This window comes from Ursus maritimus, unplaced genomic scaffold (assembly GCF_017311325.1).
Source record: "Ursus maritimus isolate PB19 unplaced genomic scaffold, ASM1731132v1 scaffold_11, whole genome shotgun sequence".
NCBI lineage: Eukaryota > Metazoa > Chordata > Mammalia > Carnivora > Ursidae > Ursus > Ursus maritimus.
The window spans coordinates 20557407-20571588 of NW_024423453.1; the positions used below are offsets into that span (position 1 = coordinate 20557407).

At 38.2% G+C, this 14182-nt stretch overlaps 1 protein-coding gene across 1 annotated transcript in view; it reads left to right on the plus strand.

The window, feature by feature from the left end:
* Window positions 1-479: 479 nt before the first annotated feature.
* HSPA4L (heat shock protein family A (Hsp70) member 4 like) overlaps window positions 480-14182 on the plus strand; it is a 51869-nt gene continuing 38166 nt past the window's right edge. Inside the window, exons 1-2 of the mRNA XM_040626293.1 lie at window positions 480-1721; window positions 13539-13596. Of these exons, the coding sequence (XP_040482227.1) occupies window positions 1615-1721; window positions 13539-13596 (165 nt within the window). The 5' untranslated portion in view covers window positions 480-1614. The remainder of the gene's footprint in view (window positions 1722-13538; window positions 13597-14182) is intronic.

Genomic DNA, 14182 nt, shown 5'->3' on the forward strand with positions numbered 1-14182 from the left:
CTTAGTATTACCCTTGAAAATGGATTTCACGTTACTCATAGCAACAGCAGCAGGAGCTATAGTCACACTTGCTGCTGCTGCTGTTGCAGCATTGATAGTAGTAAAAAGTCTAAGTTCTCTTAAGAGAACAATTAGGGAAAAAGAGAGTAGTAAAAAAATCTCTTTCAAGACAGAAACAAATAGGAAACGGGAAACATACAAAGAATTGGGTGAGAAGGACCAGGAAACACGGGAAGAATTGGGAGAAAAGGAACAGGAAACCCCCGAAGGGAACAAGGAGAAACAAGACAGCCAAACTTTGTAAGTGTAAACTATAATTTGGTTAAATTTCAGCTAGACAACAGATGCGGATCAAATGAAGGCAGACAGCTGGACCACACGAGGCTGTTTTTCTGCGGACCAAAGGGTGGAGTCAGAGTCTGGAGGCTATGCACTGGCTTACCTGGTGTCATAGTGACAGACAGACTTAAGGTCGGTTTTCTGTAACACTGGTTTTCAGAGGTTAGGGTTAGTGGAGGAGACTGCATCTTTGTAATGGTGTAAAGGAAGTTACATGAATGGAGAAGTTGTCAGTCTGCTCTTGTTTCTTGGTAGAAGTTTGGTTTTTGGCATTTCAGGCCCTGGTAAGGAAAAACAAACCCTATAATTTGTTCAGTTGGCTTTCATACAAGATATTGCAGCGAGTGAAATGAAAAGGACTCCTTTCCCCGGGAGCGACTGCGCCCCTGCTGGCGAGGCGAGGCTGCAGCCATACGGCACAATGGGCGCCACCTCACAGAGCCGGGCGCGGTAGGCGGGCGGCAGGACCGCGCGGCCAAACTGCGAGCGCTCCGACTGGCGGCACATGGGCCCTTCGGGGCGGCGAGGCCGGCGGGTGGGTACTCTGGCTGCGGGTGGCGCTTCGTCGGGAAAGAGTGAGGGGGTGGTGCAAGCCAGCTGGTGCCGGCCTGCGCGTCCAACTTCGGGCAAGCCCCGGCAGTATCCAGCCGCTGTAATAGGCGTGCCTCTGGTTGCCACAAACAACCCAAAAGGGGTGCTTCAAAACTCGTTGGCAAAGCGCGGGGCCGGCCGGCTGCCTCTCACCTAACCCAGTCGCAGTTCTCCGAGCTGCCGCGCGATGGCGAGCAAACTACCTTTGCTTTCCGTCCTCTCCTCCCTGATCCTCCCCGCTCCGCCTTCTCCCTCCCACCCTCGTCTAGCTCAGCCGCCTCCATTTTCCAGATCTTTCTCGAACCCTCAGCTTCTCGGGCAGCCGTTGCCCGAGTACTGACGGAAGCGGCCGAAGTCGAGGCGTGGAGCAGCCTCGGGCGCAGAGCGGCAGCTCGCGCACCTCCCCGGCGGCCGAGCGCGCAGGCGCAGACCTCTGTAACCGCCGGTTGGAGGCGGTCGAACCGCAGTGGAGAGAGACCGAGGCCGCGGAGCAAGCGGCGCGGGAGGCCTGTATCTCCTCCTCTGGTCCCGGACGCGCTGCCCTAGATTTAATGCGTAGCGACTTCGGGTTATCTCTCCTTTGCTTCTCGTAGGAGTCCCAATTCCTGGAGCAACAGCTCAGAAAAGGACGCGGTTCCCGCACAGGAGGCTTCAGCACCAGCACCCCGACGATTAGGCGGCGGGATGTCTGTGGTTGGCATTGACCTCGGCTTTCTCAACTGCTACATCGCTGTAGCAAGGAGTGGCGGCATCGAGACCATCGCCAATGAGTACAGCGATAGGTGTACCCCGTAAGTGCCTTGGCTTGATCATAACCCCGACCCTAACAAATGTTTTCTCCCGATCCTCCGTTGGTCCTGCCTGCTGGTTTCTTCTGCTGCGCGCGGAACCGTGTGATGACAGGTGCAGTCCATCAACTGCAGTCTCTGGAGACCGCTGGTTGGCGGGCCCAGGTGGGAGTCGGACTTCGTCGCACTGCAAAGCTGCTTTTCCTTAAAGGACAAGGGACTTCACTCTAATAGTTGGCGCATCTCTTTTCTGTACCCACTCACGCCCACATCACCACCCCTGCCTCTGTTCCCCAGTGGGCCTGTTTTAGTTTTTGAGGAGTGGTGCAGAACCACCTCGATATCCTGAACAAATCCCTGAAAAGATGTCTGGTTACCTCTAGGAGGGCTTGCGTGGGATTATCCGCTGCGGGCGGGTATCTCCCATTAGCTGACTAAAGAATTCCTCATTCTGCCCTTCCTCCTTTCCCCCATCTCTCTCTGCGTGACAGCTTTTCAGAAAAGTAAGAAGTGTAAGCTTAGACTGCACACATCAGATGAGTTGCAGGTTCTGGCTCAGAAAGACTTTTTTTTTTTTTTTTAATAAGTTGTTGAGGTGTTCGGGGTTTTACCCCAGTGTCCTTGAAAATTCGAGGTAATCGGACTGGTTTCCAGTGGCGTATATTAACGATGCATTAACAGGGAATCGGGGATGGGAGTTGTTGGCCTCCTGTGTTGTATTGGTAATGTATGTCCATTAATGGAAGGCGGTGCAGCCAGAACCTATCAAAAGCGAATTTCTACAGAATGAATTATAGAATCAGAGGCGGCTGTCCTGTATAAACAGGATTATGGAGTGATTCGTTTATGAACACTTAATGAAAGACTTAGGAGTGGCATTATGTCACGGAAACATGTTTCCACACGTTCCATTGTTTCTTTGGCCTGCGAAGTTTGTTGGCAAAGAATAATTAGACAAAGAATAATTAAGACAGGTATGTGAAAAACTAGCCTTTTGTTGTCAGCTCTGTTACTGGTAATTTTGTGAACAAACCAACTGTTCATGTCTTACTTTCTGTGAAAAAGTAACTAAACATCTTGATTTGACACTTTAAGATGACCCAAAATATAATTCATAAATATGAGACTAATTTTAAGATCAGTGTTAAGCTAAGCCTTTAAATGATAAAATTACTATAACTTTATGAATAATTTAAAAATATGTTGAGGAGATGTTGAAGAGTAGCTTACTTGAAGCAGTCTGTGCTTTCGTTTTTTTCAAAGAATATTCTGGAAGGTTTTATACCACCTTTTTCTAGATATATACATCATATTCTGTTGAAATTTTGCATTTTTAAATTCTCAAATATGAGCATAGATCAGTTAATCTTCATAGTACTGTTACAAGTTTTGTGTCCTTTTATGTCTTTTTCCAGCCTTTATGCACAATGAGAGGCCGAAGCAGTAATTGTGGACTGTTTTATGACTTTATGTCTGCAAGATCTTGTTTTAAGCCACAACAGATACAGGCTGCCAGAAAAGAACCAGTAAAATCCATTGTCCTCTTTCAGGAGAGTAGAGGTTAATGGAGGCAGTCTCTGGCTTCAGGGACTTAGCCCATGGAGAAAGAGTGAGCAGTAGGATGGACATTCCTCTAATCCTTAAAGCCTTATCCTAAAAGATCAGAAACCGGAGCTGTAAGACAGATACTGCATTTCCAGCTCAAAAGTCTTAGTAGTGAGCCCATGACTCTTTAAAGAACCTGGCCAGACTTACAGAGAGTTCTTTAAAAATTAGGCTGCTCATTTTCATGTTCTAGAAGTCTCTTTGCTACTCTTCTTAGGTACATTGGCTAATTCTATATTGCTGAGATAAATACGATATTTCTGATCTGTGTGTAAGAGTCACAAATACCTAGGTTTAATGAACCTAATCCAAACTAGAAAATTGCTAAAGTGGAAGTATTCTCAGCTTGCATCAGCAACTCTGCCCTTCTTTTCATGGCTGTGTACTGTTATTTACCTCAGGATCTTTTATTGTTACTGAACTAATACTTCACTGTAGTCTGTTCTTACACTGTATTTACTCTGTGGAGCTTAAATTATTGAGTGAAAACAGCTTTTCCAGATTCTTGGACCTTCGTTTATTGAATACATATCTTGCAAAAAGCCTAATTAGAGAACCTGTAAATTTTCTAATATACCACAGTATTTAATGAGCTAGATAAACAAGCTTTCAAACACTTTTTTTCCCTGTTCCAGTCACTGATACCAAGGTAATAAGACATAGGTGTTTCCAAATACATTGCAAAAGGACCTTGTGGAAAGAGGAAGGAAATGTTCCATTTAGTTGGTTTTGGCATTTATGCTTTTTAACATTTGTTTCATTCTTTAACATACCTGATTGTGTATACATGGGAAGGTCCAGTGTATAAACCAAGGACAGTTTAATGGAAAAGGTAATTGCTTAAGTTTTGGCCTACAGTTAAGGGACTAAGAACAAGTAATTTAACCTATTCTTCAGATTCCCCTTCTGTACAGTTGAAGGGCTTGTACTAGCAGCTCTTCTCTCATGCATAAATTGAAGAGGGAGAAGGAAATTAACATGCGTAAATTGAAGAGGAAAAAAATTAATCTCAGAACACTTTCTTATTTAAAACAGTTGTTACACAAACAGTACATGTTCATTGTAGAGATGTAGGCACATTAAAAGATGAAAGTAAAAATTTAATTCCTCCATCCAGAAATAAAACTTCCAGATGGTTTTCTCTGTGTTTCAAGGATAGATTATACTTTATATTTATAGTCTGTTTGGTAACCTCTATGTAATACATACTTCTATGTATTCTTTAATCCATCCCTTTTTGGACAGTGAGATTGTTTATATTTTATAAGTCATACTGCAATAACTATCTTTGTAACTAAATTTTTGACCCTTATAATTCTTTCAAATAAATTCTTAGAATAACTGAGTATGCACATTTTTGGATAAGTTTGTATTGTTCAATTAAGCATAGATGTGAGGTTTGGAATTTCCATCCCAGGCTTAAATTATATCAAAGTGATTAGTTTCATACATGGGAAAAAAAAAAAACTGTAGCCAAGAACCTTCATTCAATACTAAAGTATGTGATCAGCTAAAACACTCTGCTTTTGTTGATAATAGTGATTGCTATGTGACAAGTGTTATGCTTCTATTGTCATACATATTACATCAGTTCTGTGAGTTCAGTAATATTAGCTTTTTTCATAACCCTAAAGCAAACTTAACTGTTTTGGCCAAGAACTTGTAAGCAATGAAACTGATTGTTTCAGGCCTCTTTTAACCCCAGAATCCCAGTGTCCTTCCATTATCTATTGGCATAAGTATGGTATATCCATATTATGTTAATGAGGGTATAACAATCAAAGAAACAAATTATCTGGCTGAGAAACATCTTTGCTGTAGTATCTGTTCTTGACTAGTTTCTAAGAACTGTTTTAAAATGTTTTAATGTGCTTTTAAGCTATTTAAGAACATGTAAAAAAATCTTACTTTGTTTAAAAAATTCATTAAAATATGTACCAACACAAAATAGGTTAGTATAAGTATATGGAGGAAAGCAGTGTGGTAGACTGTAAACTACAGACTGAATATTTCTTACGGGTAGAATTATGGAGGGTGTGCTTTAATACATAGTCTGTAATGTTTTGAATTTTTATGAAGATATTTTACAATAAGGAAAATGGATTTTTTTTTAAGTGAAAGTATTTCAAGAGATTTTTATTAGGTGTATTTTATCAGAATTCTGTATGATCAGACCTAGTATTCAGTTCTCTGGTTTTCTGTCTTCATTTCCCTGTTTCCCTGCCTTCATTTTCCCTGTTTCTTTACCAGTGTATGAATAATCTGGAAATATGGGAATATATTATTTATACATTACTTTGAGATGTCCTCTTCAGTGCACACACATAGAAATCATTTACTTTGGGTTATTAAAAATAAACATTTTTATACATAGGAAATGCCAAACTCCAGAGGTTAGTAGTGGCTATAGTTGAGTAGGAGGAGGACTTTTCATGGTGATAGCAGTTGGGGAAGTGAGGGGGGGAGGCTTTTAAATTTTATTTAGATATTCTTTGTGCCATATGAATTGGCTTTGTATATCCTATTATGAGCTTACATTAACTTTGATTTAAAATATTTTAAATACAAATGAGAAAGTAAATCTCCAGCCCTTCCCAACCACCTAGTAAACTTTAATATGTATGTTTTTAATTTTATGCAAGTGTATGTGTACATAACTGGGATTTTTTTCTATTTGTTTTTTTAACAAAAGTAGGATTACATGATATGTATTTTGCACTTCTAATATATTGTGGACATCTCAAACTTGTGTATAGTTCTAATTTACCTCATTTTAAAATTTTTTATTTTTTTTTTAAGTTTTTTAATTTCAGTTAACACACAGTGTAGTATTAGTTTCAGGTGTACAATTTAGTGATTCAACACTTCCATTCAGCACCCGGTGCTCATCACAAGTGCCCTCCTTAATTCCCATCACCTATCTCACCCACCTCCCCTCTGGTAACCATCAGTTCTCTATAGTTCAGAATCTGTTTCTTGGTTTGCCTCTCTCTTTTTTATTTGTTTCTTAAATTCCACATATGAGTGAAATCATACAGTACTTGTCTTTCTCTGACTTATTTTGCTTAGCATAATACTCTCTAGCTCCTTTGGGTAAATACCTTGTAGTGCAACTGCTAGATCATAGTGTAGTTCTATTTTTAACTTTTTGAGGAACCTCCATACTGTTTTCCAGAGTGGCTGCACCAGTTTGCATTCCCACCAACAGTGCAAGAGGGTTCCCCTTTCCATATCCTTGCCAACACCTGTTGTTTCTTGTGTTGTTGATTTTAGCCATTCTGACCTAATCTACCTTGTTTATTTAAATGGCTGTACAGTATTCCATTGATAGGTGCACTACTGTTAGTGGGCATTTCAAATTATTATTTTGCTACTGACAAAAACAATTCAATGAATACCTTTGCTTTTCTTTTTTTTTTTTTTAATTGTGCTAAGTGGAGTGGAAAGGCAGATGGTTCATACATTAGCATGGCCAAAGCTAAGACTATAGAATCTTTTAATATGAATGTGTTCTATAATAAAACAAAATGAATCTTTAGTTATTGCCTTGAATTTGGGAATGAGAAATTCTGAAAAGTTTCTAGAAGGCAAGGAATGATAAGTACAAATTACATACTATCTATTGTGAGTTTAAGGTGTTTAACATGCTATGGTAGTCTTTCGTATGTGGTCGCTACAATACAAATTAATCAGCATAGCTGTGTTCTGATAAAGCTTTATTTACAAAAATGGGTGGCAAATGGTAACTTGTAAACCCCTTGTCTAGTCAGTCATAATCAAAAGAACTTTAAAATTATGGTGCATTATTGGAATTTGACCTGTGGAATTTAAGATAATCAGCTTTTCAAATAATATATCTAACAGTTAAATATATCTAATTTAATATAACTAATCAGCTTTTTAAATATGTCTACCTAAGTACAGTTGACCCTTGAACAACATGGGTTTGAACTGTGCAGGTCCACTTATATGTGGACTTTTTTTTTTTTTTTTTTTTATAAATACAATACACTACTGTGAATGTATTTTCTCTTTGTTAAAATTTTCTTAATAACATTTCTTTTTCTCTAGCTTAATATAAGAACACAGTGTATAATACATATAATATATGTGTTAACTTATTAATAAGGCTTCTGGTCAGCAGTAGGCTATTAGTAGTTATGTGGGGAGTTAAAAATTATACATGGATTTTCTACTGTGCAGGGATTCAGCACCCCTAACTCCCTCATTGTTCAGGTTCAACTGTGTGTGGTTTCTGTTAATAGTTTCAAATTGTGAACCAATTTGTTTATGAATTAGGCACATTTATTAAAAGCATTTAGATTAAAAGAAATTTTTATTTTTTATATGTTAAAAAGTTTTATCCATTGTCCATACTGAAAGACTGGAAAGTTTTTGTTATTACTAAATCATATGTGCCTAAAATAAATCTTATTTTGGGGGACACCTGGGTGGCTTAGTCTGTTAAGTGGCTGACTCTTGATTTCGGCTCAGGTCATGATCTCAGGGTCCTGGGATGGAGCCCCTTGTCAGACTCCACTCTCAGTTGGTAATCTGCTTGAGGATTCTCTATCTGCCCACCCCCCTCTGTGCATGTACGGATGCTTCCGCTGTCTTCCTCTCAGATCTTAAAAAAAAAAGTCGTCTTATTTTTCTAAGTAACAAGCTAGAAAGCAAATGGCAACCATAAGTCTTTTTGAGAACATTCCTCCCCCACTTCCTTCTAGGGCAATTTTTTCCCCAGATAGTTAACCTCGAGAAATAATAACCATATGTTTTCTTTACTGCAGAACTTCGCAGATCCATTAATTTGTTTATAGGCATTGAAACACTCCCAGGAAAGAACGTTTTCCCCCAACTTATTTGAACCTCCAAGGAATTCTATTCCACAGAACAGTATTTGGAAAATGATCCTATAAGGCAGTGGTTCTCGGTTGGAAATGTTGCCCCTTAGGACACATCTGACAATATCAGAAGATACATTTTTGGTTGACACTCTGGGGGTGAGGAGTGGAAGGAGTGCTTCTGACATCTCAGGAGCTGACCTCCTGATTTAAACCAATTGATTGCCCTTTTATATCATCATTCATTCAGCTATTGTTTTCTTAATATGTACTTGATAACAGAAGAGGCTATAAATAGTAATTGTGATCTTACAGTTTTTAAAATAGGGTTATTTTAAAAATGAAAGTGGTAAAATCAAGAGGCTTTGAATCCTTAGTAGAGCCTGACAAAGTGAACAGATTTAAGAGTACTGACCTCTTAGGTGAAAAATCTCATAGTCTTTTGACAGTATGTGTTTTTTCCAGCCTGATCATGCTTGGCCTTATAAAAATAAGTTTTATGAGGGAGAAAGAAAATTAATCTTAAGTTTTAAGGGAAAATACAAATACAGCTTTTTTTTTTTTTTTAAGATTTATTTATTTGAGATAGCATGCATTGGGGGAAGGAGGATCAGAGGTAGAGGGAGAGAGAGAATCTCAAGCAGACTCTCCACTGAGGGTGGAGGCCAACATGGTGCTTGATCTCACAACCCTGAGATTATGACCTGAGCCAAAATCAAGAGTTGGATGTTTAACTGACTGAGCCACCCAGGTGACCCAAAATACAGCTTTATTAAATTAACACCTGTCATTTGATTTTTTGTGGCTTTCTTCTACCAAAAGTGACATAGGACATTTAGATGTTTTGTTCAGAATTTTGTGGAATTCTCTGAGAATCTGGGATTACCACTGTGGTGGCAGTATCAGATTCGAAATTATAGATTTAAGCTGCATTGTAAACCATTTGTTTTGTTTTGTTTGATTTTAGGGATGAGATGGAATTTCTAAATAGCAGTTGAAATAAAGTATAGAAAGTATAATATAAATGGATTATGCAATATACATTTGGGTAAACTGTTGAATAGCCTTTCTGTAAAAACTTTTCTGTCCGCCTCTAAAGTATGGTATAATGTGTTTATTTCCGTTGGTGTTAGTAAAGTCAGGTAAAAGTTTTGAGAGATGCTAGGTATTTTGGCTTTTCTGAAAATACTTAGGAAGTATGTATGTAATGGTTGTATTCCAGAATGTTTTTGAAAGAAAATTGAAGGAGTTTGAAGCCCTTTTTTAGCTATGTGAGGAGGGTTGTCTGTGTATTGAAACTGGGTATTTCCAAGCTGTAACATTAAGTTGTTTAAACTTTAAAAGTTGCCTACTTTTAACTTCAGAGAATATCTAATAATGGTAACTGTTTAGCTTTCTCTGGGAAGTCATATTTGTGTGCAGCATGTTTCAAAGAATCCAGCACTTACTAATTGATAGTTGAATCAATATTATTTGGCTCCAGTGTTCTAAGAGAAGTTAACTTCTTGAGAATCAATCTAAGAATAAGATTTTCTATGTACTCAAGTGATGGTAGCCTAGTATTAAAAAATTAAAAGTATTCTTAAGTGTGTCCAAATAATGGAGTTGAGAGGACAGATTATAATAAAATAGGCTAAGTAAGAGATGGCAAATCCATATTTTCTCTGATGAACTTTAAGATGGAATGCCAACCATCCACATAGATAACCATATTAGGTATGCAGATACCTACTCTGGCAGGGACTACGTTGAATCAAGGAGTTATTTGGAAAAGATGATCTGCTTGGATGTCTCAAACATACTCAGTCGCAGCATGTCCAAATTAGCACTATGATGGTCCATCCTCAAACCTGTTCCTCCTAGTGTTTTCTGTCTCATTAATGACACTACTCTACTCCGTTATGCAAATGGGAAACCTAGACATCAGTGGTGATACTTGCCTCTTCCTCTTTCTATTCCAGCACTGTTCAGTAAAACTATGTTAGCAACATGCATAAATGTTCTAGTAGTTACAACAAAAAGATAAGAAACAGGTGAAATCCAATGTTCATAGCAGCATTGTCCACAATAGCTAAATCGTGGAAGGAGCCGAGATGCCCTTCAACAGATGAATGGATTAAGAAGCTGTGGTCCATATATACAATGGAATATTACTCAGCTATCAGAAAGAATGAGTTCTCAACATTTACTGCAACATGGACGGCACTGGAGGAGATAATGCTAAGTGAAATAAGTCAAGCAGAGAAAGACAACTATCATATGATTTCTCTCATCTATGGAACATAAGAACTAGGATGATCGGTAGGGGAAGAAAGGGATAAAGAAAGGGGGGGGGTAATCAGAAGGGGGAATGAAACATGAGAGACTATGGACTATGAGAAACAAACTGAGGGCCTCAGAGGGGAGGGGGGTGGGGGATTGGGATAGACTGGTGATGGGTAGTAAGGAGGGCACGTATTGCATGGTGCACTGGGTGTTATACGCAACTAATGAAGCATCGAACTTTACATCGGAATCCGGGGATGTACTGTATGGTGACTAACACAATATAATAAAAAATCATTAAAAAAAAACAGGTGAAATTAATTTTAATATATTTAACTCAACATATCCAAAATCTTATTTTTATATTTTAAAATCAGTGAGATATTTTATATTCCTTTTTAAGTATTAAATTTTCAAAGTCCATAGTATGTTTCACACTTAAAATGAATATATCTCAATTCATACTAGCCACATTTCATGTGCTTCATCATCACATATGGCTGGTGGCTACCATATATTGGACAGTGAAGATCTAGTCTGTAACTAAGTCCTTTGAGTTGTCCCTCCTAAATATCTCTTAATTCCTTCTCCCCCCTCAGCTGCCAGCATCCTGATATAGATTACTGATGACTTCTAGCCTTCAGTTCACACTGGTCAAAATGATCTCTGCCAAGTCTTCTTTAATTCTACCCCCATCATCATTTACTCTTCCTTAAAATCTCATCACTTTCTTGGGTCAGCCTTTCCTGATCATCCTCCTCTAGGTCAATTCTGTTATCTACTTATCTAGCATGATATATATCCTCTATTGTAGCTCCTAGTTTACTTTCATTTGTGTGATCACTGTAAGTTCCAAGAGAGCCAAAACCATGTCTTTTTTCCCCTCACTATATCTCTAGTAACTGAGTGCCAGATGTAAAGTGATTACTCAACCAAAATCTATTAACTAAATGAATTTAACTGCTTGCCATCCCTGAAAATGCTGTGGCCCCCAATATAACAGTATCTTGTTCAACCCTTAAAAAGCACTGTTCTGGGGGGGTACCTGAGTGGTTCAGTCAGTTAAGTGTCAGACTCTTTTGATCTCAGCTCAGGTCTTGATCTCCAGGTTTTGAGTTCAGGCCCCATGTTGGGCTCCATGCTGGGTATGCAGCCTACTTAAAAAAAAAAAAAAAAAAAAAAAAGGCATAGTTCTGGGATCTTTCTTCTTCAGTTCATCTTCTGTGTAAGCATGGAATGTTCTCTTCTTTATTCAGAAGCCTTTAATGAGTTCCCTTTGCCTACTGAAATAAATTTCAGGTTTATAACCTGTTATTTGTGGCCCTGTATAATCTGACCCCAGGGCTATCAAAATGTCAAATGAAACTAGCCAAGTTGTATTCTTCTTACTCTCCAAATAAGCATTAACCTTAGGAGCCATCTATTTATTCATTCAATAAGTACCTTTACTATATTACCAGATAATGATCCAGGCCAGTACTGTCCAGTAGAACTTTCTTTTCTACTATATATCTCTTCTGTTCTGTGTATATTCTGTTCTCTCTACACTCACTGGCCACATATGGCTGTTAAGCCCTTGAAAGTTGGCTGTTGAGCACTTGAAATGTGAATAATGCTGAGGAACTGAATTTTTTATTATGGTTAAATTTTATTAGCCATGTGTGGCTAGTGGCTACCATATTGGATAGTGCAGATCAGGGGAATGGAGCACACGTTATCTGCCCTCATGGAGTTCATGCCCTGGTGTGGAGATATAGTCAGTAAATAAATTGTATCAGATGGTGATACATTATGCAGGAAAATAAAATTAGGTAAACAGTGGGAGATGTATATGTTGGGAAGGAGGAGAAAATGTTGTTTATATAAGGTAGAAAAGGTGTTGATGATAAACTGACATTTGAGCAGAGACATGAAAAAAGAGAGAGTGTAAGCCATGTGGATGGATATATTTAGAAGTGTTCCAGAGATAGAGAATAGCATGTACAAAGGCCCTGAGGAAGAAGTGTGCTTGCCTTATTCTAGAAATAGCAAGGAGACCAGTGTGTCTAGCTTGAAGTTACAGGGTAGAGCAGCCAGGGACCAGACCACAAAGAGTTTTATTGGCTGTTGGGGAGACTTAAGCTTTTGCTTTGTGAGACAAGACACCATTGGAGGGTTTTCAGCAGGGGAATTTCATGACCTTAGTCTTGAAGAGGATCACTCTGGTTATCATATTGAGAATAGATATATACCTACATACTGGGAATGTCCTTTTGAACAAAACAGATGTGTATTAAAATTTTTTCTCTTCCAGATGTTAATTCAGAAATCACCTCTACCACTTCCTTTTCCTAAGCCTTATCATATAGAACTGATTATTCTTTTTCTCTAGTATTCGTGGTCCATATGTCCATAGTCCTATGTTGATTTTTTTCTGTAGACTACAAATTCTCCAACAACAGGGATTGTAGCTAGAATACACACAGTGCTCATAAAGTTATTGGTTGAATGAATGGTACCTGTAGTTACAACTAAAATCATGGAAACACTTTCTTAAATTATAACATGAAATGATATTTTGATGAAAATATTGCGCCACACTTGTTTTTATAAGCAGAATTACATCCAAATGCAGTAATTAAAAAAATAGCAGTCATAGTGTTCAAAGCATTTACCCATATTCATACTCATTTAATCCTCACACAAACCTGTGAGTAGGTATTATTATCAGCACTATCTTCCAGATGGGAAACTGAGACAAATAATGGTTAGGTAATTTCTACAAGATTTCAGAGCCTGGATTTATATCCATGCAACCCAGCCTTACTGAGCATAGTTAATTTTTTTAGTAGGTCATAGACCAGTAGAATTCGAAAAACAATTTTGGGACCCAACAGAGCATTGCCAGCTATTAGCAACATTTATTCTAAAAATTCTAACATTCTGACCACTGTTCCATTACTTATGAGACAAAAATATGCAAAATTCTGGTTCATTAACCTATTTTTAGAATTTACATGATTATGTTAATACATTTAATTCATTTTTTTCATAAGGAGAGGCGGTATAATGGCATATCAATATAAACATACCATGGGAACAAACTTTGTGTTTTTCCCTTGTTTAGGGCCTGTATATCTTTGGGATCAAGAACTCGAGCCATTGGAAATGCAGCTAAGAGCCAGGTAAATTGTTAATGTAGATGTTTTGACTTACAGGAAGAATATAATGGAATCTTGGTAACTAAGCTCCCACTTTACGTGGTTAAGAGTGAGAAAAGAGAAGGAGGGAAATTTGACAGACCCAAATCTCTTTGTATTTTAATAGATATATTTTGCTTTGGGGATTGCAAAATATTTCTTTTATTTTTTAAAAAGTCTTTTATTTGTGAAGTTAGGGTGTTGCTACCATATGACACCACTTTTTCCCTTGTGTGGTTGCTTTTCTATGAGGTATCCTATCTAGAATATACACTTCAACAAGGAAACAATGTCTTCGTAAAAGAAGGTGGGGAAGATGGAAGAACTAATTTCCAGAGTAACCCAATATGGCTACTTTACATGGAGTCTGTTTAAGTATTCATATTTCTAGGCTTCTGAAGTGCTTATAAGTAGAACATTTACTTTTAACATTCTTTGTCAGAGGTTCATTTTACTCAGCCTTTATTTCCCTGAACCAAAAGCCCTTAACAATTACTTCTTAAATTTTAATGTGTACCTGGGTCTTCTTTTCCTCATAAAATAACTTTGTTTAATGGGGATTTTTTTGCCT